Genomic DNA, 25,653 nt, shown 5'->3' on the forward strand with positions numbered 1-25,653 from the left:
AGAAGATGAGTTCCACTCTACCTCTTTAAAGTCCTGCACACTCAATAGTAACTAAGAAAGTGCCTGGGAGAGAGCCCAGATCAGCAAGACACCAGACTTCACAGGGCAGAGCCCAGGAATAAAGTGTGATGTTGGGAGATGCCTTCAAGCCATCAGAGACAGATGAGATGGTCCCCCAGCAGATGCTAATTACTAACCACAGAGTAAATGGCCTCTCTACATCAATGCAAGGAAGCTGCTCCTATTTCACCTCACCTCCAATGTTGATGTGGCTCCAGTTAGCAAAAGGGGATAGTATTAAGATACTGACTTCAGATATTAAGACAATTGAAAGCAGGATTTGTTGGAAGTAATGCCAGAAGGCAGTGGGGAGTGGCCCAGTGAGTACAGCACATGCTGAACAAGTAGGAGCTCCCGAGTCTGGCTTCCCAGCACAGGGATAAAAGAGCCTGATGAGTGTGGCAGCCTGGGTAGACCAGCACTCACAAAGGAGAGACAGGATTATACAATGACTAGCTAAACTGGCCAAACTGGTGAGCTCTGGGTTCACCCAGAGACCCTACTTCAGTAACTACACTGGAAGGCGGTAGAGGAAGACACCCAACATCAACTTCTGGCCCCCACACGTGATCACACATATGTGCACATCCTCCACACATTCTTTTAAAAATACTAGGAAACAGAAATTAGTGCTAAGAGGTAGGAATTAAGTCCAGTTTAGGGAAAAAAAAAAAAAAAAAGGAAGTTAAGTATTGTGTATCTGAATTATTACAATGGTGAAAATATAATTTTGTCCTATGTAAACAACTTTATTTTTTGAAGACAATTCATTTTGTCTTGTGTAAATAGGATTTGATAGCATGGAAAGAACCATGGATAGTTAGCAAGAAAGCTAAAAGTATGCTTTCTATCTATATTCATTGGTAGATCACAGAGGATTGGGAGGCTTGATTGTATAAGAAAAACATTGAGTCAAAGGTTTTGACATGATCAGCTGGGCGTTGCCCTGGTGGGAAGGATTCCGTGAAGAACAGCAATATAGTGTGACTTTGGGGCATGCTATATAGAAGAGTTCATGAGCGCAGATGGCCACATAGTCCAAGAAGCTGGAGAGAGGAAGAGTCCTGCAACCCAATATCCCCCTCAACGGAGAACCACAGTGACCTAACCCCTTCCAAGTAGGCTCCCCCTTTTATGGTGGAATTTTTAAGATCAAGAAGGGAAGAAAGAAGTGAGAAAAGCTCAGACATAAACAGATAAACAGGACAGGTGAAGGAGCCAGCAAAGAGCAGCACCAGAGAAACAGGGCAAACCGGGGAGCTCAAAACCCGATAGACATGGCAAAGAGGACACTGCAGGACATTGCTCAGAGCTCAAGTGTGCAGAGAAGTATAGAATCCTGTAGACCTTCCCACTTAGTGGCAGCTGCTTCCTAAATCCTCCAGATGGTCTTTGAATATTAGAAAAGGCATGGATGGAGAGAGGGTACAGATCATCACTGGGCCATATCAGAGATTTCTTCCTGGGATGTATCAGTGTCATCTTTACTCTTATATTTTGGTTTTGGTTTTTGAGACAGCCCAAAACAACCCAGAACTCACTGTGTAGCCCAGACTAGCCCAGAACTCTCTATGCAGCTTGGGTCTTGAACTTAGCCTCTTGAGTTCTAGAATTACAGGTATGAGCCACATGCTGAGCTCATGTTTCATAAGTTTTAAATATCTGAGGTTTGTTGGTGTTGTTTTTTTTTTTTTTTTTTTTCAAAAAGAAAAAGATTCATTGTGAAGTTTAATTGAAAAAGCTTAAAGTAGCAAGCTGGGCCAGGTGTTGTTTGAGCATCATGGACTCTGCACTTAACCTGGGAAACCCCCATCCTAAATTGTAGATGCTAATTGCTCTTATAGATCAGCGTATGCTTATCATGTGACCACATTTAAACCCAGAAGTCCAACTATCCATTTCTTATCTTTTCCATTCTGGCAACTTTCCCCCAGGTATCTTCACACACCTTATTGGCATCACAGGCTTCCCAAAGGCATTTGAGTACATATGGCAGAAATGGATTATCAGGACCACAGTCTACATTTACTTACCCCCAACCCTTTCCCACCCAGGATTGCTTCACACACTGTATGCCCATTTATTCAACACACAGTAGATGTTCAATATCTGTTTATTAATCAGCTAGAACATTGTTTCATTTCCCCTAAACACAATAAACATAACAAAGCATTCCAGGGGGAATAAGGCTTTGCAAATTGCTTTTTTCAAACAATTCATTCCTTAGATCCTTGCTGATTTCCTTATATATTGTTGGCTTCTAAGCTCCTCTGATCAGAGAAGAAGACCTGATAAAGATATTCTTAGTTAAGCAGAACAGCTATTCACATACAAAGTTCAGCTAAGGAAAACATGGTTGTGTGGGAGTCTTCCTTCAACTGTGCAGAGAAGATTCAGGCAGCTGGCTGATGTACTATGAACCCCTCTGAGCACAAACTCGACAGGCCACTCCTGCCATGCACTTCCTGGCACACCCGGTACCTCTAAGGAAAAACCTGGCAATTTGTGTTGACCATTGTAAAGAGGAAGAAACAAAGATCAATTGTGGGATAATAACCCTAGTACCATAGGCGGAAGCTCCCTTTCTTCTCTTACAAAGAAGCACTGACTAAGCCAGCAGGCTGCAAGTTTGGGTGGTGCAAGGTAAACACATAAGGATGCTATTCTATTTCATTAGCATGGTATTGTGAGTGCATTCCAAGTCACAGACGGCCCTTGCTCTGCACACATACTGATGAAAGAAAAAAGCTTTAATATTGTCTTCAAAGTACATGTCAGTGGGGAAATAACATTGTCTTTACACTTATTTTGAAAGTTTTATGTCATTCATAAAATAGCCTTGATGTGTTAGTTACTTTTCTGGTCACATGACAAAACACCTTCAGGAACACTTTAAGGGAGGGAGAAGGGGCTCAGGGCTTCCAGAGGACTCAGTTTGCCATGGTCACCTCCACTGGGGAGGGTTGCACTGACGGCTGCAGGAGGGTTTGGCAAAAATCCGTTCACTGCTTGTTTCTTGACTTCAGAATATCATATGATAAAAAAGAAAAATAGTCTGGCCTGACTATTCTTTTAAGAGGTTTAGGAACTAGCCAATGATGACTAATTACAAATTCTAAAAGCATGTTACATCTTTGAAAGGCCTTTTTCTCTACTGGTATAAAATAATAAAAGCATTGTATATGAATTTGCCTTACTTGCAAAGTTGTCCTATTAAGGGCAGTTATGTAATCTCCGTTGGAACCGATCTTGTATAAATGAGTAACATAGTGTCCAAACATGCCAAGGAACTGTTCAGCACCCATGCTGCCAGCATTGTTGGCCTTTGTGCATGCATCTGTATCAAAAACTTAATGGGCAGTTGGAAACACGTTGTTAATTGCTTTTCTGCTTCCGTGTTAACTTCATGTCCTCTGGAGTCTTGAGGAGTTAAAAATCTATGTGATGTAAAAAAATAATTTGACTGTAAAAATTTTGTTTCCTTTTCAAGCTTTCAGTTTTAAGTGTTTTGCTGGAATGGATTCAGTTAACATGTCAGAAGTCCATTCTTTACATCATGAAATTAAGGCAAACTGCTTTAAAATGAATGTTGACATGTTACTTTTGTTTTTATTTTTACAAATACAATGCTTTAAATTTCTTCTAATAGTTACCATTCAATATAATTTAAATGATTATTGGTTATAAACTGTCAATAAATTCCAAATTTAGAATAATCAGGTGTCATAATTGATCTTGATTGCCAACTCGACTAGATACAGTGAACCCCACCTCTAGATATGTCTGTAAGGCATTCCCTGAGACCATTAAATCATGAGGCTCACCAAATGAATTGATTCAGCCCTTGTGGGGTTCGAACACGATGGCATTTGGGGGTGGGACTACAAGACAGAAATACAGTTACATAAATGAAGATAAGGTCATGCTACTAAAAGACAAAAGAAAAAAATGCCTGATTATTTTTAATCTACAAATAAATAGCAATAAGAATAGGATTGTACCAAGTATGAAGATACTGAAATATCTGCCTTCTGAAAAGGAAATTAACCTTTCTAAAGTAATTACTTAATGTAATATGCTTTCCAAAGAAAAACATTGCAATGGTAATTCCATCAAAGAATTATTTACAAAAAAAGTTTCTAAGAACATATTTAGGCAAATGCCTTCAGATGTTAAAAGAACAGGTAATATCCACTCTGTATGTTACATTTGAAAAAATGTAAAAAATAAAATGACATCTATTTTAGGAATCCTATGCATCTTAGAACAAAAGCTCTCAAGGCAATGTTTTGTTAAAAGCTGAATCAGCCAATCTCAGTTATGAATTTAAAGGTAAATTCCTAAAAAACAGTACTTGCCAGTGGAATGCAACAGCATGTAGGAAAGACTGTCCAAATAATACATATGGATATAAAGCTATATCAAAAGGTCAGAAGAAAAAGCCACTTTAATAAATACCAAAGCTGGTTTTAATAAAATCCAGTATGCAGTATTGATAAAATGCAAAACCCAGTAAACTAAAAACTGGAGGATATTCTTTAGCAATGTGTACATTTCCTAACCTAAATACCAACATCATAATTAACTATAAAAAACAATGAAAATCGTTTCATTAAAGAGCAGGATTAAAATTAAATTTTAAAAAAAGCATCAGTTTACTCTGATGTAGTTTGAAAGTGGAGATGTTTCTGAGGGGCATGATCGTGAAAGCAGATGGGTAAGATGGCAAGAGTTAAAAGACAATGTGAGTCCGGCCTTAATGCAAAGAGTGGGTCTAAACAGTAATTTGCATCAGCAACAAAGTTAGGTATGGATATACAAATGATGACATAAGATATGGATGATGATGGATAGGTAGATAGACAAATAGACAGACAGACAGATAGATGAATAGATGGTACATAGATTGATAGATATCATAGTTATTCTTTCTCATAAAATATTACAATAGAAAAATAACTGGTTGGAAATAACAGTGGGAATTAATATCTTGAAATGAAGTTTACGAAGAAACCACAAATAGACAATAAAGAATAGATGTGTGACAGAATGATGTGTTGGGCTTCAAGATTGCAAGGTGAGATACTATGAAATTGCAAGAATTTAAAATGTTATACTCAAGCTTCCTTCTCCAGCAGGCAGAAACCAGAGACCCATAGTCAGACATTACACACAGAAAGAAAGACTGAACCACACATCTCTAAATGGGATGTCTCCATCAAATCGCTCCCCTCAAAGCCCAAGGAATCCCACAGAAGAGGAGGTGGATAGAGTGTAAGAGCCAGAGAAGATGGAGGACATAAGGAAGACAAGGCACTCTAAAACAACTGAGCAAATCTCTCACATGAACTCCCAGAGACCGAAGCAGCAAACACAGGGCCCACACAGGTCTGCAGAGGGTCTTCTGTGTATATACTATAGCTTTCAGTTTAGTGTATTTATTGCACTCCTGAATGTATGACTGAGTGTGTCTCTAATTTATGTGCCTTCTCTTGGGAGTCTTTTCCTTTTGTTGGTTTGCCTTGTCTAACTCTGGTGTGATTTTTTTTTATTTTGTCATGTTTGGTTACTATCTCTTAGAAGCCTATTCTTTTCTAATGAGAGACAGAAAGGAAGTGGACCTGAATGGGAGAGGAGATAGGGAGGAATTAGGAGAGTAAAGGGAAGGGAAACTATAATCAGGAGATACTGTATGAAAAAAAAAGAATCTATTTTCAATAACAGTGGAAAATGAAATAAAACATTACATTCAAAATCTCTGCCCCTAGAACTTTAATATTCCTAAAGATCATTCATAAATTTCAGACAGAAAAAAAATACATCATCAGCAAAATGAATAAAACAATGTCATCACTGAACACATATGCTTCTATTATAAAAGTCAATACAATAATGAGTAGGCCTAAACTGAGTAAGCCTAAAATCAACCTATATTTATTAAAAGATATATTGCAAGCCAACAAGACACAGGTGGATAGTGTTTAAAACTGTTTCTGATGTCAGAGACAATTCGGTAGATTCTTACTCCTCACTGACTATCCAAACCTTTTCCAGAGCTGTTGTTATTCTTTTATAGTTGGGGAATACAGAAACTAATGTCTGTGGCCTGAGTACTCCACAGTCCCTGCTCAGAAAAAGACAACGCATGGAAATTAAAGGCGCAAGAGGAAAATGATAAAAGATTTAGGCTACACAGACCTTCTAGGGACTCAAACGAATCATTAAAGATTGAAAAGCTGAAAATAAACTAGTGAGAGTATTTTAAATGAATATGCAGGTCACTGTGTGAGACAGAGAAAGTGCTTGAACAGATTAGGAAAGCCAGGAATGCTCACAGTGGAAAGTAGACTCAAGACATCGATTTGTTTGCATACGTGGTTACACGGTTGGTGAATGAACACATGTGACATCTAGGAATAAACAGTATAAATTAAAACAAGTGACTGTTTTGACCTTATCAAAATTGCAAGTATGGGGAAAAGTTGAATAGTGGTGACAGTGTACTCATTTATTCTTGCCAAACTCTACGCAATATCTTGAAAAAAAATGACATGGCAATATACAGGAAGGAGAAGAGAGAAAAAGAAAGGCAGGCAAGCAGGAAGGAAAAGAAATTGTTTATATAATTTACCCAGTAAAACAACTTATGAGGAAATAGCCAAGGAAATGATCAGAGCTTAAAAAGAGAAAAATGTGTGTACATGCTAAGAAACAAGGTTGGATATAAAGAAAAGAATAAGTAATGACATGCCATCCATGGAATATTAGTGCCTCTTAAAATACATTCATCAAATAATAACCATAGCAATCTGCTAGCTAATCCAACTACAGGATGAAATATTGCTGCAGGATGGGAATAAAACAGCTCACTCTTTCCCGAAGAGAGGCAGTTCATTGCCAAGAGTTCTAGAAAGGCTCAGTGGTTGATTGAATGAGCAAAGTCCTCACTGGAACCGAGCAGACACAGTCCACCTTTGCTGCCTTCAGTGCTGGGTAAAATGAAGAACCTGTCCAACACCATTACAACCTAGAACAGAGCTTCTGCACCCTGCCCGATAGTGTCTCATCTACAAATATGCCAAAGCTAGCTTGATATCTCTTCCAGGAACCGGGTGATTGGACATGTTCTAATAAAAAGTAATGGCTTTTGAAAAATATTAATGTAATTCACCTCTTTGAGAAGGATCTCAAACTCCCATCTGTGTTTTACAGAGGATCAGTCCTGTTGTATCTGGAAGATACTGTTTCCTTGAAGCCATCCACCACCTCTGGCTCTTTCAATCTTTCTGCCTCCTCTTATGCATAGATCACATAACTTTGAGGGGAAGAACTAAATGAAGATACCCCATTAAGGACTGAGTGCTCCAAAATCACTCTCTGCACATTATCTAGTTGTGGATCTTTATGTTAATTCCCATCTACTACAAGAAGAAGCTTTTCTAAAGAGGACTGAGTCAAGCATCAATCAGTGGGTATAGCAATCTGTCATTAGGAGTTATTTTATTGTTGTGTTCCTTTAGCAGAATAATAGTAGTAGATTTTCCCCTAAGCCTATGACCTATCTATTCTCTGGTTCGTAGCCACTTTAGCAGTGTTAGGTATGGATTCTATCTCATGGAGTGGGGCTTATATCCAATCAGAAAGTGGTTGGTTACTCCATATCATTTGTGCCATTATTGCAACAGTATATGTTGCAGGCAGGTCACTGTTGGAGGTCCCAGAATTTATATCTGAGTCATATTGATGACTGCCTATCTCATTCTCCCATAGCATGCAGAATACCTTCCAACACATATGAAAAAAAAAATACTTAAGGGAAAAAAAATGATAGGAGGGCCAGGTGGAGGCCTAAACATCCTCAAGGCTCTGTGTGTTAGTAACAAGTTCCCAAAGCAGAGATTTCATAAACACTGAATGTCCATGGTAGCATATCAGTGGTTATAAGCCATCACTGGTGTCCAAAGCCTTGGTTATGCAGCTCAGATGGAGGGAGGAGCTTTCTTGTTGAGGTCAGAAGCCTGAAACTGATCCACTCAAATGGGACAGCATGCCCCACCCGTGCTGCCAAGGACACTCAGCCAAGGAAAGCCCCTAACCTTAACCCTGTTCCTCCTGTCAGCTAAGAGTACCCATGGGAAAAGCAAAAACTCAAACCAGATCCAGTGAGAAGTGAGCAGCAGATCTCCCAGAGAGAAAGGAAGGAGATCAGGCCAGAATAATAGGAGAACTTGGGAACTTAGCTGCACACCCAGGACCCGGATTCAGGTCTCCAGGTTTCCTAGCCTGACCAGAGGGTGGATTAGCTGAATGGGGAAAATGCAAGTGGCCCTCAGTCCTGAGTGAATCTGTTTTTAAGGTGCCTAGGGAGAAGTCCTTAGGAATGTGGTAGGTCATTATATTTCTTGAAAGTCACAGCCTGTCAAGAGGACATGGAAAATTACAAAAACTGAAAAAATAGGTTTATTAAGAGAATTGTTAGAGTAGCTTACTGAGCAGCTGCTGACACCTGATTTAGGCACTTGACACTCATGCAAATCACATTGTATGAATATATAAGTAAAATAGTGTAATTATCACTAAAATGAGGGGGAAAACCCAACTTTAACTTTCTGAAGCAAATGCTAGCAATTCGTTTTAAATTTGTCTTCTTCCTTCTTGAAGTAAAATATTGAAATGCTTGTTAATTCATTATCCAAAAAGTACATTTCTGATAAATCAAAACACTTAAGAAAATTATTACCAGCACTACAATATTAATAAATGCCTTACCTCCTGGCTGTAACCTTTGCAAGCTAGCATTTATCATTCAGATCACATGAAATAGCCACAAACCTAATTATGCTAGTGCCAACATTGATACACTGTGGAAAGTTTGTGATTATAAATGTTTGTGTCATTCTTGTAATTATGGGGACAGGGTGATTAGTTGACAAGGCTTGTGTTCCCCAAAGGAGGCAATGAAGAAGGACATCAGGGCACAGAATAAACTTGTGCCTCTCCTGTGTGCTGATAGACTTGTGGAAAAAGAAAGCTTGTAGAAACCAGAAAACAAAGCCGTCCAAGGAAATTCGGCAGAGCAATCAGACCCATCAGCCGTTTTCATTCCCCAGCTGTCCACCACACAAGGGACAACCCCTCCTTAACACTATCAGCCCCATTTTAGATGTCCTGGTGAAAAAGAAGAAGGAGGAGGAGGAGGAGGAGGAGGAGGAGGAGGAGCTGAAAAACTGAGCTAATGTGAATTCTATAAAACATAAAAGTACTTGGAAATCCTGAAAACTCAATTCAAAGAATTTGTACTTTGTTAGGGCTATGATACATTCACACCCGCTTGAGTATTTATAAATGTTTTTATAAATGTGTTCTTAGCTTACATTTTCTTTTCCTTTTTTGTCCTGCTTCCTTCCTTGCATCTAACCCACTTCATTCCCCTCTTAGGAGCCCTTATTATAAAACACATATTCTTCCCTATGCTTTGCAAACACATGTTATGTGTTCTTACTTGCTTTATTTCAAGTTTTACCACTATGAAAAATATTGGAGTGAACATCTTCGAAGTTATTTTTGTTTACTAGAATTGTAACTGTATGGGATAGATTTCAGAGGTAATAGGATTATTGAGAGGAAAGGTTTTTGTTTTGTTTTGTTTTGTTTTGTTTTGTTTTGTTTTGTTTTGTTTATTGTGGGTCTACTTTCCTAAAAGTCTGTAACAGTCAGCATTTGCTTCAGCCATCTATAAACATATACTTGTTCTGACATCCTGCCCATAAGGGTTATGTTTCTCTGTAACTTTGCTCATCTGTCTATGATATAAAGGATCATTGTTGCAGCATGCCCCGCTTGTCGAGCTGCCTTTGATGCTGATTTGCTTTATTAATTTGCTCATCTTGATCTTCTCATCCTTGTCTTTTGTCATCCTTTCTCCTGCTGGTCTGTACTTTGTACACCTTTGTCAGCACTCTGTGTTTACATCAACAGCCCATTCTTTGTCAGTGGGGTTGTAAAATCCAGCTTTCCAATTTTGCCTTGTGCCTTTTGATTTTATTGCCACACAAAGGCTTTTGTCCTTTTTTATATGATGCTTGGGGTTGAAACCAGGGCCTCAAATGCACTAGGCAAGTCTTGTATCCCTGACCTACTCACATCTCAGCTCCTTAGCTATGTAAGATGCACAAATATGCATGCTTTCTGACTCCTGAATTGATTAAGGTATTTATAGCCCTAAGTACTTCATGAATTCACCTGGATTTTCTTCCCAGAGTTTTATTGGTTGTCTTATTTACATTTATCGTTGGAGCATTGGATATTTGCTTTTATGTATGATGACAAGTCAGTGACCCAGTTAATAAAACTCTGGTGAACATCTACTATCCACACAGCCCAATGCCTGTCAGCTAATGTGGCCACAAACCTCCTGACAGCCCCACACTCTTGCACCATGCTGTCCACCTGGGCAAGGTCAGGAGTCTATCAGGGGGATTTCAAAACTTGAATAAGCATCCCTATCACCCACAGCTCTGCAAGCCCATTATATAAAAACTATCATAGACAAAGGGCCTAAACATCAAGGGTTGAGCGACCACTCAGGGGATAAAGCGCTTCTTCTGCAAGCACAGGGACCAGAGTTTGGATCCTCAGAGGTCACATAAAAGCCAGGCAAGCATGGCGACCACTAGAAAAGCACTAGGGAAACAGAGGCAGGAGATCCTAGGAGCAAGCTGGCTATGCAGACTAGCAGTAATCGTCAAACTCCTAGTTCGTCAAGAAACCCTGGCTCGGTAAATAAGTGGTGAACAATCAATTGTTGACTTCAAGCCTACAAACATACAGACAGAGAGGTGGGAGGAGAGAGGAAGAAGGGAAGGGAGGGAGAGAGAGAGGAGGGGGTGTGGTGGAGAGAGGAAGAGGGGAAAGGAGGGAGAGAGAGAGAGAGAAAGCAGTAGCAACAAATACAGGCTTGAGTTCTGTATTCATTTTCTGGGGCTGCCATAACAAACCACAGACCAAGGTGCTTAAGCAGTGTAACTGTTGCCTTGCATTCTGGAGGTTCAGAGTTCTGAGATCACAATGTTACATCAGTAGGATTCCTCTGAGGCCTTGGTTTGTCGATGCAGTTTGCCCCGTGTGCATGCATGCATGCATGTGTGTGTGTATACATGTGTACGTGTGTGCATGTGTGTGTGTGTGCTACACACATGTGTGCAGATGCTAGTTGAAGCCAGAAGCAGTGATCAGATTCCCATGAAGCTGGAGTTATAGGAGGCTGTGAGGTGCCTGATATGGGTACTAGCAACCAAACTCTGGTCCTCTGAAAGAGTGGGAAGCTCTCTTATTAACTGCTGAACTGTAGCTCCACCCTCAACCAGAAAACCTTCACTGAGTATTTAGGATAGGTTTCCTGAAGTTCTGGGAACTCAGGAAAAGCAGAGAAGGGAGTCACCTTCAGAAATAGGGTCCTTGGGTCTGAAGGCATGATGATGGTGGTACTCAAGGGCACAGGAATCAGAGCTAATAGGGCCTGTTGAAAGGGCCTACAGGCTGTCTGTGAAGGGCACCCTTGACCTTCTAGAAGATATTTTGTTTTTCAAGATAAGACTTTATTTATGGGGCTGGAGAAATGGCTCAGTGGTTAAGAGCACTGGCTGTTCTTGCAGAGGACCCAAGTTTGGTCCCTACCATCCACTTGGTGACTCTCAACCATCTATAACCCCAGTTCCAAGGAATCAGTTTCAAAGCACCCAGCACCCTCTTCTGGCCTCCACCAGCACTAGGCAGTCATGTGGCGCACAAAGCATTCATATGCATAAAGTAAATACATAAAAATTTAAATAATGATAAAACATTTTATTTGATGTTCATATGTGCACATAACATATTTTGGTCATGTTCACCTTCCCATTCTCTCTCTCTAATTCTCCCTCTACTCCCCCACTACTTTTCCCTCCCAACCAGCTCCATTTGCTCTCTTTGTTTAAATACCCACTGAGTCCTTTTATTGTCTGGGTCTGGGTACTGGAACATGGGTAGCGCCTCAGGGGCCTCATCCCTGAAGAAAACTTCCTTCCCCCAACAGCCATCAATGGCTAATAGCTTCACAGACAAGAGCTGGGACTTCACAAGCCCTTCTCCCAGCCATGCTAGGATTGGGCTGGCTGGATCTTATGCAAGAATTAGGCTTCATTGTGGTATTTTCCAAACAGAATTTGTTAAGTTGTTTTTCTTCTGCTGGCTTTCTCCCCTGTTTCCTTCCTCCTTTGTGCCTGTCCAACCCCAATATCCATGTTCAATGGAATCTGTAATAATACTCAGATTGAATAGAGACAATTGGATGGATACAGGGCCAAGAATTCCTTTATCCTCAGGACCTTTTTTGTTCCTCACTCACACAGCAATTATTTGGATTCTTTGCCATCTTCAATTTATTTCTGTCACAACAGTGTTGTTATAATACATCAATTCAAACTTCAGATGGTATTAAAGTCAAGCTAAAATTTCATCACAGACAACTTTAAAGTGTTTCTAAAAATTACTAAGAATATATAATAACTTGATACTTTGTTTTTGTAATTTCTTGCTATTCAGGTAAAAATAGATAAGTAGATTCAACCTGTATGTTATTAGAATAGTCCTGGCCTCATCCCTTCTATGACTTGTGTCTCTATTCCACATTATCAAACTCTTCTCTATCTTCTTTGTTCCCTCTTCTTTTTCTTTCAAAGTCCCAGGCCATCAGACAATTGGAGGAGAACAAGTGACTAGAAATATAATACAAGTGAAGAACAAATACAGTTTATATTCATAGAAGTTCTCATTCACCCAAAGGAAAACATAGTTTCTGGAATTTGGAACTTATTTATGATCACCTTTCTTATAGGTGTCGCCAAAGAAGAGCCAAAAATATTGAGACCTCCAAGACGACCCCGGAAGCCCAAAACATTAAATAACCCTGAAGACTCTAAATACTACTATCTACTCCATGTAAGTGGCTCATTCTTACAATCAGACTGAGGACCAGTGGAGGCTGTGGTTGTCTCAGGCTACTCCAGAAGAAGGTCTTGCAACATGAAGGCCCTCCTTGAATTCCATTGAACAGATAGCCTGTTAAATGGCCCCATTGTTTTCTCCAGCTCTTTTCCTCATGGTCCTGGCCTCTCGCATAGCCTGGGACCTACCGTGTTCTCCCAGGAACTTCTTCTGGTAGCCGCATGTTGAGCTTACACACAGATACCAATGTAGAAAGGGAAATCCATCATGGGAAAGCTTTCCAGACAGAGGCATTCACTGAAATGAGTATGTTGTTATGCAAGTAGAAAGAGAGAAGCGAACCTTGGTTGAGCTTCTGCAAATTCCTGGCCAATAATGAGATGTGTTCATAACCATTATGATAGCAGATCCTAGAACCAGCCCTTAACTTTACATTTGTATCTCGGGTCAGAATCGTGAGCCACGGGTGAACATCTTACCCTTCCTATCAGGGCCATTAACTTTATTGAGATCTCCTGGATCCACTCAGTTGGCAGTGTGTATGATCTCTACTAGGCTTCCCTTCCCCTCATGTTCCTGTCCTCCAAGCATTCGGCTGCCATCACCTTGGTTTCCTAAACCGAGAACTTAGTATCTATCCTGGGTCTTGCCCTCCCTTTTATGCCTGACACCTGTGCCCTTCTACATCAAGCCTTCTAGCTACCATTCCATACTCTAACCACATAGAGTATCCCCAATTCTGACCATCACCATTTCTTAATCAGACTGTTTTTTCAGGCTTCAAATCTCACCTTCCCCCAACCTACACCAAAAAATTCTCTAAACTGTGAATTCGATTATGTTCTTCCCTCAGTTGGCTCAGTAACTCCATCAGCAAGAAGTCCAGATTCCAATGACTTCTTCACTGGACACAGAGTTGTCCCATGTCAGCTTGCCCTCGCAAATGGCTTACACTCCCACAGCGAGCAGCATCCCCTCAACCTCTAAGTCTTCCCCACTCATATGGTCTCTCCACTTGTAATACTTGTTCAGTCTGTGTTCTGTACTGCCGCAGGGAGGAGCAGGAATTCTCCATGCCCATGAAAACCCAGAGAATCTGAGAGTTGATTGGAAACAAGATTGACACACCACAGGCAGAAAAATGAAGCTCACATCAGACTTCCCAGTTAGCTGACCAGTTCTAGTCTTCCCCTTCTCTATGATGAATTCACCATGTTTCTGCACTGTTCTTCTCTCCCTCATGGTATTGCCCAGAATTCAAACTTACCACCTTTTCACCTTTAAGTTCCTTAGAAAAATCTCATCAGCTGCCAGGCCCCCAGTCACTGCTGAGTTGAGAACCATTGTCTCTGGCTTCGATCACTTTTCTAGCTCCAAACACAAATAGCAAACTACCTAATGTTTATTACATAATCTACATGGATGTGCATACAGAGAGGTCCAAATGTAGGTGCATTCATTCATAATGTGTCGGGATATGTCACATGTCATATAAGTCGCTCAGTTAGAAAACAACAGAAAATGGCTTTTAGTACAACCATCACCATTCTACAAGATTTTTATCACTCCAAAATTAAACTCTACCCATTGTCAGTCACTCCCACATTCCATTCTTGATCCAAATCCTAAAACAATCCATATTTAAGCTTCTGTTTAGATGGGATTCTATGACAGAATTAGAATAGTATGTGTTATATGAAATAGTTTTATAAGCTAGTAATCACTTATCCTGGTTCTCCTTTTTTCTTATCCATCATTGAGATAATAAATATCATACATAATGATTGCATATATTACTATATATTACATATTCTCAATTCTTCTATTCCTATTAGAAGTCAATCCAAGAAGAAAAACGAAGACCAAGAAAAGACAGGTAATTATCTTTCTTAAATTAAAGCATCATTTTGTTCAAATAAAACTATAAATCTTTATGTTAAAATTTTATTACCAATCACATATATTTGGAAAGTAGCATGGTCTCAACACATGTATGTACTAAGTGTGAGGACTACATGAAATATATAAATTAAATATACTGAGCCAGAACTATACAAAGCATTCACTAAGAACTCAAATATGATTTGGATGAATTTCATCATTGGGATAGACTACCTTTCTCCACCCATATAATAATGGTAATTAAGCAATCAGAACACTTCAGTTTCAACAAACTTTCTTTTCCTTTTTGTTTTATGATCCTTGGATACATATTAAATGTTACATTTTATGCTTTCTGTGGGTTGCTAGGATGGCAAGGGCTGCAGTTTTGGTAGGTGTGGTAGGTACACTTATCTTCACATGGCTCCTTTCCCTATAATATTGCAGTCTCTCAATACTTCAATATTTTGACATTTTAATCTTATTATCATGTCAAATAACTTTCAGATAATGCTAGGAATGCAAAGAGGTGCTTATATTGAACATAAGCAGAGTTCCCTATTTCTTGCTTGGTGGTACCTATAACAGCAGTCAGTTAAGGTTATGGATGAAAATGCTTCGTATTCACTCAACCAAGGCCAGTTTTCATGACAGTTATCCATGAGCCCGGTGTGACTATGAATGTAGACTGACCGAACCGGACACCATTGTCACTGTCAGTTCTAAAAACTACCAGCTCATGTGAAATCAAACCCGACAAATGCAAGAAAAGCCAGTCCAGCAGCTAACGTTCTATTCAAGGTCAGAGATGGGGGATGCTTTAATTAATAGGATGTGCTATTTTCTACATCTCAGGGTTTCTCCCATATATGTGGGCATGTTTATGATGCTCCTAGGTTACAGTAAATATTAAGAAGAAAACTGTCAGCCTGTAAATCAAGTGAGTAGAAATTAGACTGATTGTGTAGTGTGTTTATGTGTTCATTTGCAGTCAAGGAAAATTACTAGGTTTGGAAGATTTCTATTATAAGGAACTTTTGCCCACTCATTCTGGACCAAAAGAACATAGCTCTAATGTAAGAGAATGGAGACCACAGAAGGAACTGCAGGATCAATGCACTGAGGTTAATGAAAGGTAATAACATACAGTCTGTATAATGCTCAGTGATAAACTTTGAATGGAAATTCAAAAATTCCAATTTAAGCAATTTTTTATACAATAATACCATATTTTCGTGAATATTTCATCTTATTAGTGATATACTGATCAAAGTAAAATCATGAATGTAGTGGCAGTACAGTTATACATTCCAGTTTTCCTAGGACAGGCCCCCATTCACACCCCTTTGCTTGATGTAGTTATTAATAACATCCCTTTAGAAATGTGTCAGTTTAAGTGATAAACATTATGGTCATCCTAACTATAAGCAACACTACATTCTTTTATCTGTATTAAGATCTAAACAATGTAATTTTAATCACAGGAGATTTTTTGAGACAGGGTCTCACCATTTAACTTTGCTAGCCTAGAACTCTATGTAGATCAGGCTATCCTAGAAGTCACAGAAATTTACCTACCTCTGCCTCCCAAGTACTGGGATTAAAATTAAAAAGGTGTGTGCCACCATAACTGAGCTTACTTATTGGATTTTTAATCACATTTCTAATTTTCAGAATCAGGGATAACAAACCAAAAATAAGTTTGGGCAAAAAAAAAAAAGATTCATGGAAAAAAATAGGTGTCTTGGGTATAATTTTTCTCATCTTATCACTAATTTTGTGACATTAAATAATTTATCTTGCAGCTTATATACAACTTTGGGAATAATTTTCCTCTTTCCTCCAAAATTCATTTGAAGTTTTGAGACTAGGGGTGCATAATAGAATAAATAACATGTTGCATCAGAAATAGGAGCATTAGCAGGCAAATGGGAGATGATCAGAAATCCTTAGCAAACATCCTGTGCCTAGGGTACCCAGACCCCTTCACCCTTCTCTTTCACAGTGTGTAATGATGGTTAGAGAAAAGTCTCGGAGTTCAGGTGTCTCTGTTTGAACCTGATTGAGCCACTTGAGATGCTTTGTGTTTTCTGAGCTCTTTAAGCCACTGTTTTTATACCCACAGAGCAATCTTTAAAATCCCTGCCTCACTATCTTGTTATAGAGATTAAATGAAATAATAAACTGCTTAGCATACTATGTTCATAGAAGAAGATTTCTGTTAATATTGATGGCTATTATTATCTCCCTTGAATTGCTTTTTCAAAATCTGCCTGCACCATGATCTCTAAACCCTTGTCTCCAAGATGCATTCTTCCATCTTGGAACCAAAACCTATAACCTGTTCATACTTGGTGGGGTTCTAGCAGAAGCACAGAGTTCTTTGTGGGAGCATAGAACACCAAATGTCAGACAGATGAAATAATGTGTCTGTGGTCACAAACTGAGTGAGGGATCTCCAACTTAGGGTTCTCCACACTGCTCAGCTGCTTTTCACTGATTTGCCTGCTTCCTATTGTAACAGCTAACTCTACTCCGTCTCTAGTATATCCTTTCTCTTCCACCAACTAACAGATCCATGCCTACTGTGAAGGCATTATATCCCGGAAACACCACCTGCTTCCCAGCAACATCCACAGATGTATATTTAGATCCACTGGTTGAGTGCTTACTTTGTTCTAGGCATTATGCTGATACCTCATTGAACTGGTAAGACAGTTACTATTACTGCCCTCATTTATGAGTGTGGAGGCTAAGTCTCCAGATGTTAGTGACTGTAGTCACCCACGTAATTTGAAAATTAAGCCAGAAAATTTGAACACAGGATTTTATAAACTTAGATTCAATGACTTTAACCACTATTTAATATTGTAACTTTATGCAAAGCACGATGCTGGGGACTTAATGAAATAATGAGTATTAGGGTAACAAATGTGTGGTCTCTATATCAAACGATCAAATGATATTCACATACCAATGATGAGCAAAGTAACTCCAAGAGAGGAGGACTTTTTCTAAACTAAGGAAGACTGTGGAGATAACTCAGCAAAGTGTAACTAATCCTCAGTAAGATCCTGGTTTAAAACAAAAAGCAAATGCAAAAGAAGAACAGCTCTTGATTACATGTTGGAACAATTAGCAAAATTTGACGCCCAATTGTATTAATTCAGAAAGAGTATCTTTATGTGGGCATGAGCACATCCATAGCTACAAATATATATTCACCAACTGCTGATAACATTGCCCAGTAAGGTTTACATAGGCCTGGGAAGGGGTGCACCAGTAATAACAAACACAATACTTCATGGATTTTTTTAAATTAACAAATTAAATTTAATAAACTGATAAGTTTAAAATAAAATTTTTAAATTAAATTGATAAATTAAAATTATGTGCATTTGTGATATAGAAAAGAATATTTTTGAAATACACATATGTTGTGGAATAGCTAAATTGAACTAATTAAAATTTGCATAGCCTTAAAAGTCTAACTCAAAGCCAATTTCAAGTAATCAATGTATTGCTATGAATTATCATCACTAAATACATCTCTTATATTTATTTATACCAACTGAAATTTAATAGTCTTTAATCAGTATGTCCCCAACCCCTGTCTCAAAGCCCTGATGAGCACCTTTCTATGAGTTTGACAATTTAGGCTGTACACATGAGTGAGGTCTTACAGAACTTCGCTGACATTTCCCTTAACATAATGTCCTCCAGATGTATCCATATTCCCATTAAGGCTGAATAATAGCTCGTGGTGTGTAGCAACCACATGTTTATTCATTCATCCATTGATGGACACATGGCTTGATTGCATGTCTTGAGTGTTGTGAATAATGCTGCAGCCAACATTAGACTATAGGTATCTCTCAAAATATTCACTTTATTTCCTTTGGTGATATACCTTGTAGTGAGATTTAGGGATCTCATTAAGAACAGTTGCTAAATACTAAGACCTTCATGTTTTTGAAGAATATACTCACTGTCCTCTATGATGGTTGTATCAATTTACATTCTCCCAACACTGTGCAAGGGTTCCCTTTTCTTTACATCCTCACTAACACTCATCAGCATTTATATTTTGATAATAGACATCCTACATAGTGTGAGATCATGTTTCATTGTGATTTTAAATTGTATTTCCTTGGTGATCAATAATGTTGATCAGTTTTTTAAATTTTAGGATAGAATGTATACAACAGAATTCACTTGACCATTTTAAAATGTCCAATTCAGTGGGTTTAATATATCCACTTGATTACAGGTCCACCACTAACTAAAGGATATGTTTATGATTCCCAAAGGAAACCCAATACCTACCAACATTGCCACCATTCCACACCTGTTCCCTGGCAACCACTGTAGCCAGATGTTTCTCAGTACCACCACCACCACCACCACCACCACCACCACCACCACCATCACCACCACTTCACGGTCCCACAGCCACTTTTAAAATAATTACTTGGAGGCTTACATTAATTACAAAATGTATGGCCTATGGCTTCAGCTTCTTGCTAGATAGCTCTTTCATCTTAAATTAGCCCATTCCTATTAATCTATATGTTGCCATGTGGCCATGGCATTACCAGTCTGCTGGCATCTTCTGGCTCCTTTGTCTGCAGCTGGCATCTCTCTTGACTCCACCCTTCATCTCTTGGTATCTCTGCTTGGATTTCCTGCCTGGTTGTAAGCTTTCTTGCCATAGGCCAAAACAGCTTTATTTATTATCCAATGAGAGCCACACATATTCACAGCATACAGAAAGATATCCCACAGCAACCCACTAATCAATTTCCTTTCTGTAGTTATTCAGAACATTTCATATAAATGAAAATATACATATAACCTGTTTGTTCTAGCTACTTCCCTTAGCGTGTGATTTTTTTTTAATTTTGTGTATGTGCATCATATGTATGTGAGTTCCAGTATACATGTACCACAGCATGTGGAAGCCCGACGACAACATTTGCAAGTTGGTTTTTGCATTCTACCTTAGCCTTTGTTTTTAGGCAAGGCCTCTTATTTCTTACTGCTGCACTATATACTCCAGGTCTTAGAGCAATTCTCCCAGCTCTACCTCGCATAGCACTGTGGGATACAAATCTAGGATTACAAATACCCACCACTATGTCTGGCTTTTTACAAGGTTCAGAGATCTGAACACATGACATCAGGCTTGCACAGGGAACATTTTTGCCCACTGAATCATCCTTCTAACCTAACAAAATGATTTCAAATTTTCACTCTTAAAAATTTGACAATCTATTAAGGCTGCTGAAGATGGAGATTTCCTAACCGTCTAATGACTGTGTCACTTTAAGCAAACCAATCTTGTTGTCAGACAGCTGGGAACTTGCTTCTTTCCTATTTCTAGTCAGAGTGGTGCCCTATTGGTACTGGCATCCTTTGTTCCTAGACTGTGACAGTTAGTCTTGCTTTGGGCATTTTTTGCATGTACATTTTGGTTGTTTGTGTGCCTTCTTTGCATTGGGCATTTTTGCATGTACATTTTGGTTGTTTGTGTGCCTTCTTTGCATTGGGCATTTTTGCATGTACATTTTGGTTGTTTGTGTGCCTTCTTTGCATTGGGTATTTTTGCATGTACATTTTGGTTGTTTGTGTGCCTTCTTTGCATTGGGCATTTTTGCATGTACATTTTGGTTGTTTGTGTGCCTTCTTTGCATTGGGCATTTTTGCATATACATTTTGGTTGTTTGTGTGCCTTCTTTGCTTTGGGCATTTTTGCATGTACATTTTGGTTGTTTGTGTGCCTTCTTTGCATTGGGCATTTTTGCATGTACATTTTGGTTGTTTGTGTGCCTTCTTTGCATTGGGCATTTTTGCATGTACATTTTGGTTGTTTGTGTGCCTTCTTTGCATTGGGCATTTTTGCATGTACATTTGGTTGTTTGTGTGCCTTCTTTGCCATTGGGTATTTTTGCATGTACATTTGGTTGTTTGGTGCCTTCTTTGCATTGGGCATTTTTGCATGTACATTTTGGTTGTTTGTGTGCCTTCTTTGCATTGGGCATTTTTGCATTACATTTTGGTTGTTTGTGTGCCTCTTTGCTTTGGGCATTTTTTGCATGTACATTTTGGTTGTTGTGTGCCTTCTTTGCATTGGGCATTTTTGCATGTACATTTTGGTTGTTTGTGTGCCTTCTTTGCATTGGGCATTTTTGCATGTACATTTTGGTTGTTTGTGTGCCTTCTTTGCATTGGGCATTTTTGCATATACATTTTGGTTGTTTGTGTGCCTTCTTGCTTTGGGCATTTTGCATGTACATTTTGGTTGTTTGTAGTGCCTTCTTTGCATTGGGCATTTTTGCATGTACATTTTGGTTGTTTGTGTGCCTTCTTTGCATTGGGCATTTTTGCATGTACATTTTGGTTGTTTGTATGCCTTCTTTGCATTGGGCATTTTTGCATGTACATTTTGGTTGTTTGTGTGCCTTCTTTGGAAGTGTCCTTTGCCCGTTTTCTAACCATTTCACATGTTTTTGTTGAATTGTTTGAGTTCCTTGTAGATTTTGGACATTGTCCCCTTTATCAATTGTATCTCTTGCAAATTTTTTTATCCAGTTGTCTCTTCACTGTTTTGATTCTTTGCTGTATTTTTTAATCCTCTTTGCCTGTTTTTTTTTAAAAATATAATCCAATCTGTCTGTGTTTGTGTTTACTCTTCTCACAGCCTGTGATTTGGTGGTGATATCCAAAAATCCTTTGTCCAAACCAGAGTTGTAGATATTTTCCTCTATATTTTCTTTTTCTAGCAGATTTTGCTGTAATCTTAGGTGGTAGTTCAAATCTTTAATCTTCTTGAGTGGACTTTCTGTATATGCTGTAAAGTAAGTCTCTGATGCCATTCTTTTGTGTGTAATTATCCAGTTTCCAAAAATTGATAATTGAAGACATTGTCCTTTCCCTGCTATAAGTTCTTGGCATCTTATTCAAACCCAATGGACTATAAATGAATCTGTTTATTTGTGAGCCCTCTGTTCCATTTCCTTGGCCTATGTGTCTGTGCCTATGCCAGTTTTCATGCTGTTTTGTTTGCTATCATTTTTTTTAATAGATTTTTTTTTTTAAATAAATGATGTGGTGTCTCCAGGTTTGTTCTTTTTGTTCAAGACTGCTTTTGCTATTTAGGGCCTCTTGTAGTACCCCATGAGTTATTGGTATTTTTTTTTTCCTATTCTGAAAAAGAAAGGAAGAAACTAAGAGTACACGTTGATTGGAGTCCAGAAAGCAGTTTCATTAAAAACATAGAAGCCTGCCTGGCAGTGGTGGCCAACATCTTTAATCCTAGCACCAAGGAGGCAAATGCAAGCAGATCTCTCAGTTTGAGGCCAGCCTGGTCTATAGAATGAGCTCCTGGATAGCCTGGGCTAAGTAGAGAAAACTTGTCTCAAAAAAAAAAAAAAAAAAAAATGAAGCCTTGAAAAGTCAACAAAGCAAGCAGTACCTGAGACCCTACTAGAGTGATGAGTCAGGTCCAGGCAGTGTTTAAAAGAAACATTTGAGCTACTTAAAAGCCCAGAGGTGAGTGCAGCAGTGGTGGTGCAGGCCTTTAATCCCAGCTCTTAGGAGGCAGAGGCAGACAGATCTCTAAGGTGGAAGCCAGCCTGGTCTATAGAGTGAGTTCCCGAATACCCAGGGCTACACAGAGAAACCCTGTCTCGAAAAAAAAAAAATGAAAACAAACCAAAAAAATCCAGAAGGTAGGCATCTATTTATATACCTTGAATCTTCCTGTTTCACGTTCGAAGGAAGTCTTTTTACAAAACAAAATAAGGCACTAAAATAAGTATGTCTTTATTGGCTGTGAGTTATTGTTCCAAACAAAGCCAGCCTTTGTAATCTCTGTCTTCCAGTGCTCCCAACACAAAAGCTACTAGTTTCAACTCCGCAGAACTGCAGACCGTTTTTTTACAGCTAGCTATGTTGGGTCATTTAGCCTGGCATTTTGATCGTACTTTTCTTAAATGCCTGTGTTTGGTAAATAGCTGAAGGAAGAGGAGCTCCCAGCCCTGGGAGGGTAGGTGGAAATACCGCCACGTGCAGTTGCCATTGATGGTGAGAATCGGGTCTGACTTGCAGGTGCTGGACCGCCAAGGGGAGCGAGGAGATCTCAGCCAACCCTTATGACTACAGAAGGCTCCTGCGCAAAACCTCCCAGCGCCAGCGCCTGGTGCAGCAGTTGTAGCGCTCCTACAGAGAGCTTCAGAAAGTGCCGGACCCTGGGACACCACAAGGACCAAAGCAGCAGCAGCAGCAGCAGCGGGGCACCCTCTGGCACCCACGGAAACCCTCAGAACCCTCAGGCACTGGAGCTGCTGATGGCCTGCCAGCTCTGTTCCCTCTCAAATACTGGGGCCCCCTCGAGGAGGCCCTGGCCCAAGAGAATCTGAACTCCTTTGGGGAGTTTCCAGATACTGGACCCCCAGACTTCTCCCACCTGCCCGCCGCCCCCGTGATCCTAATGTACCACTGTGTTCTGCTGTTTGAGATTCAGGGTACCCGCTCTGCCTGAGCTGTCACCACTCCCTTTGCTCGTTTTGAAATGATTTAAGAGATTTCTTCTTTCTTGAAAAGGCTTTCCCAGGACCAAAGGACAGTCGCTCTAGGTTGGGTGAGGTGGCAGTGGGAAGGAGTTTTCTCCTCTCTTGATTAATAATATTGCTAAATAAAGTAAGCAGCCTGGGAAGTGTGTGTGTGACAAGGGCTTGCCCGCCTTGTGCCTGTGCCTTGGGGGCCTCTGTCTCTGGTACACAGCTGGGCTGGTGGTGGGAGCCCAGATGACTTCTGTCTTCATCAGCAAATCCCCAGCACCAGTCTCTAAAGCACAGTCTACTAAAACTTACGGAGAATCATGGACGAACCTGCAAACCCACACTCACACAGCCTTCCTGGCCAGCCCATGCTGGCACTGGTCCTGGCACTGGGGACTGTCAGATGGAAAGATCTCTAAATCTACAGATTTGAAGTTGACTCCCCGGAAGTTGGCCACACAAAAGTGAGCAAAAGGGCAGTGGGTGGGAGGCAGGAGCCTATTAAAACAAACAAACAAACAAAATTAAAAAATAAAAATAATAATAATAAAAAAAAAAACTCTCCAGGTTAACCCTTCCAGGTCTACACCATGTAGAGACCTGGGTACAGAAGGTGCAGGCAGAGTTCCAGGCAGGACTGTATGAGCAAACAAACCAGAGAGCGCTGATAACATTTGTTTTGTGGTGGTCTCTTCAGAGTTGGCCTCTAAAGCTCCTGGGCACCGACTTGTGCAGGGGGTGGGGGGTCTGCTCTCCTCCCTGCTCCTTCCCTAGTTAGCGCCACTCCAGTTTGGGGCCAGACAAACAGAAAGGACAGAGGAGTCACCCTAACTGCGCCGACCCCATGGATCAATGGGCAGGACCTGCACCTGGCACAAGAAACCTGAATGGCAGGGCTCAGGACCGATATGGGGAAGCGGGAGTAGGGTGTCCTGAGCTGGCTAGGATTCTCTTGAGGCTCCAGTGCCCTCCCTGGAGGAGGTGCTGTAGGGAGGAGGCTGCTCTATGGCCTACGGGACCTTCAATCCTGGCTTCCAGTGGCTCCTGGATACAGGAGTCCTCACGGGAGTATCTGCAAAAGCATATTAAATTCTAGATAGAGAGTAGACAAACAGCTCCATCCCAGCCCCTGCACTCCAGATTAAGTAAAACTGGAAAAGCAAATAGCCAGCTCTTGGTGGAAGATTGCAATGTTGTGGTTGTTTTCATCCCCTTTTCTTTCCATCTATACTTTCTCGGTCCCTCAACATTTAAGCACCAAAAGGACATGGGGAAAACTTGTGCCAAATATTCTTCTTTGACCCCACCTGCCACGGAGATTTCTGGGTGCACTGTGGACAGGAAATGGGTCGTCCCGGGACACCTTCCTGTATAAGGCTGTGCTGGAGATTTGGGTGTGGGTCTCCCCGCATTAAAGGGGAAGCCTTGGAAAGCCTTCTTCCTGGTAGCAGCCTTCCCCTCCCAGTCTGCGCTGCCTCCTTTGTGAACTAATGGCTGTAATTATTACTTCCCTGTGCTCTTTTGTTATCGCCAAGCAGAGCAAAAGGGGGGGGGGAGTGGGAGGATGGGCTCTTGGGGGGGGGATGAACAAATTTACAAAACAAATTGCTGTCTAGGAAGGGATGGGTTTTTAAAAGACAAACCCAATCCCACCTGCATCTGAAGTGGGGAGTGGCAAAAAAAAATATATTTTTTTAATGTAAATACCACCATTTAATTTAAAAATACTAAGGGCTGCGAGCTTCAGTTGCATTTAAACGGTGCCGGTTTAAGTCACAGTTTTTGAAGAAGTTAAATTCAGATGTTGAGATTCTACCTTCCTCTTGTTTCCATCCTTTTCTTCCTTGGAAGGTGCGTACATGCTCTCTCTCTCTCTCTCTCTCTCTCTCTCTCTCTCTCTCTCTCTCTCTCTCGCGTGTGTGTGTGTGTGTGTGTGTGTGTGTGTGTGTGTTTATGAACCTTTTTATTTCAGACCACTCATCCATAGTAAGAAAGCTTCAACCCCAGCCAGCTGGCTTGAGGCAAATTATTTGCAGGATTTGATATGGATTTAAACAAAGAACCGGGCTCTCCGAGTCATATCGGCAAGGTTTGATGGAGCAAGCCGCACAGCAGACTTTGGAGCCAAGGTGCCTGCATTCCAGGAGCTGTTGCCTCTGCCAGCTGA

At 40.2% G+C, this 25,653-nt stretch overlaps 1 protein-coding gene across 1 annotated transcript in view; it reads left to right on the top strand.

Moving 5' to 3' along the window:
- Positions 1-23,629, top strand: part of Myo3a (myosin IIIA) — a 177,226-nt gene extending 153,597 nt beyond the window's left edge. The window contains exons 30-33 of the mRNA XM_036188496.1: positions 12,935-13,038; positions 14,880-14,920; positions 15,917-16,060; positions 23,035-23,629. Coding sequence (XP_036044389.1) covers positions 12,935-13,038; positions 14,880-14,920; positions 15,917-16,060; positions 23,035-23,140 — 395 coding nt within the window. The 3' untranslated portion in view covers positions 23,141-23,629. The remainder of the gene's footprint in view (positions 1-12,934; positions 13,039-14,879; positions 14,921-15,916; positions 16,061-23,034) is intronic.
- Positions 23,630-25,653: the final 2,024 nt, after the last annotated feature.

This window comes from Onychomys torridus, chromosome 5, assembly GCF_903995425.1.
Source record: "Onychomys torridus chromosome 5, mOncTor1.1, whole genome shotgun sequence".
NCBI classification, from domain to species: domain Eukaryota; kingdom Metazoa; phylum Chordata; class Mammalia; order Rodentia; family Cricetidae; genus Onychomys; species Onychomys torridus.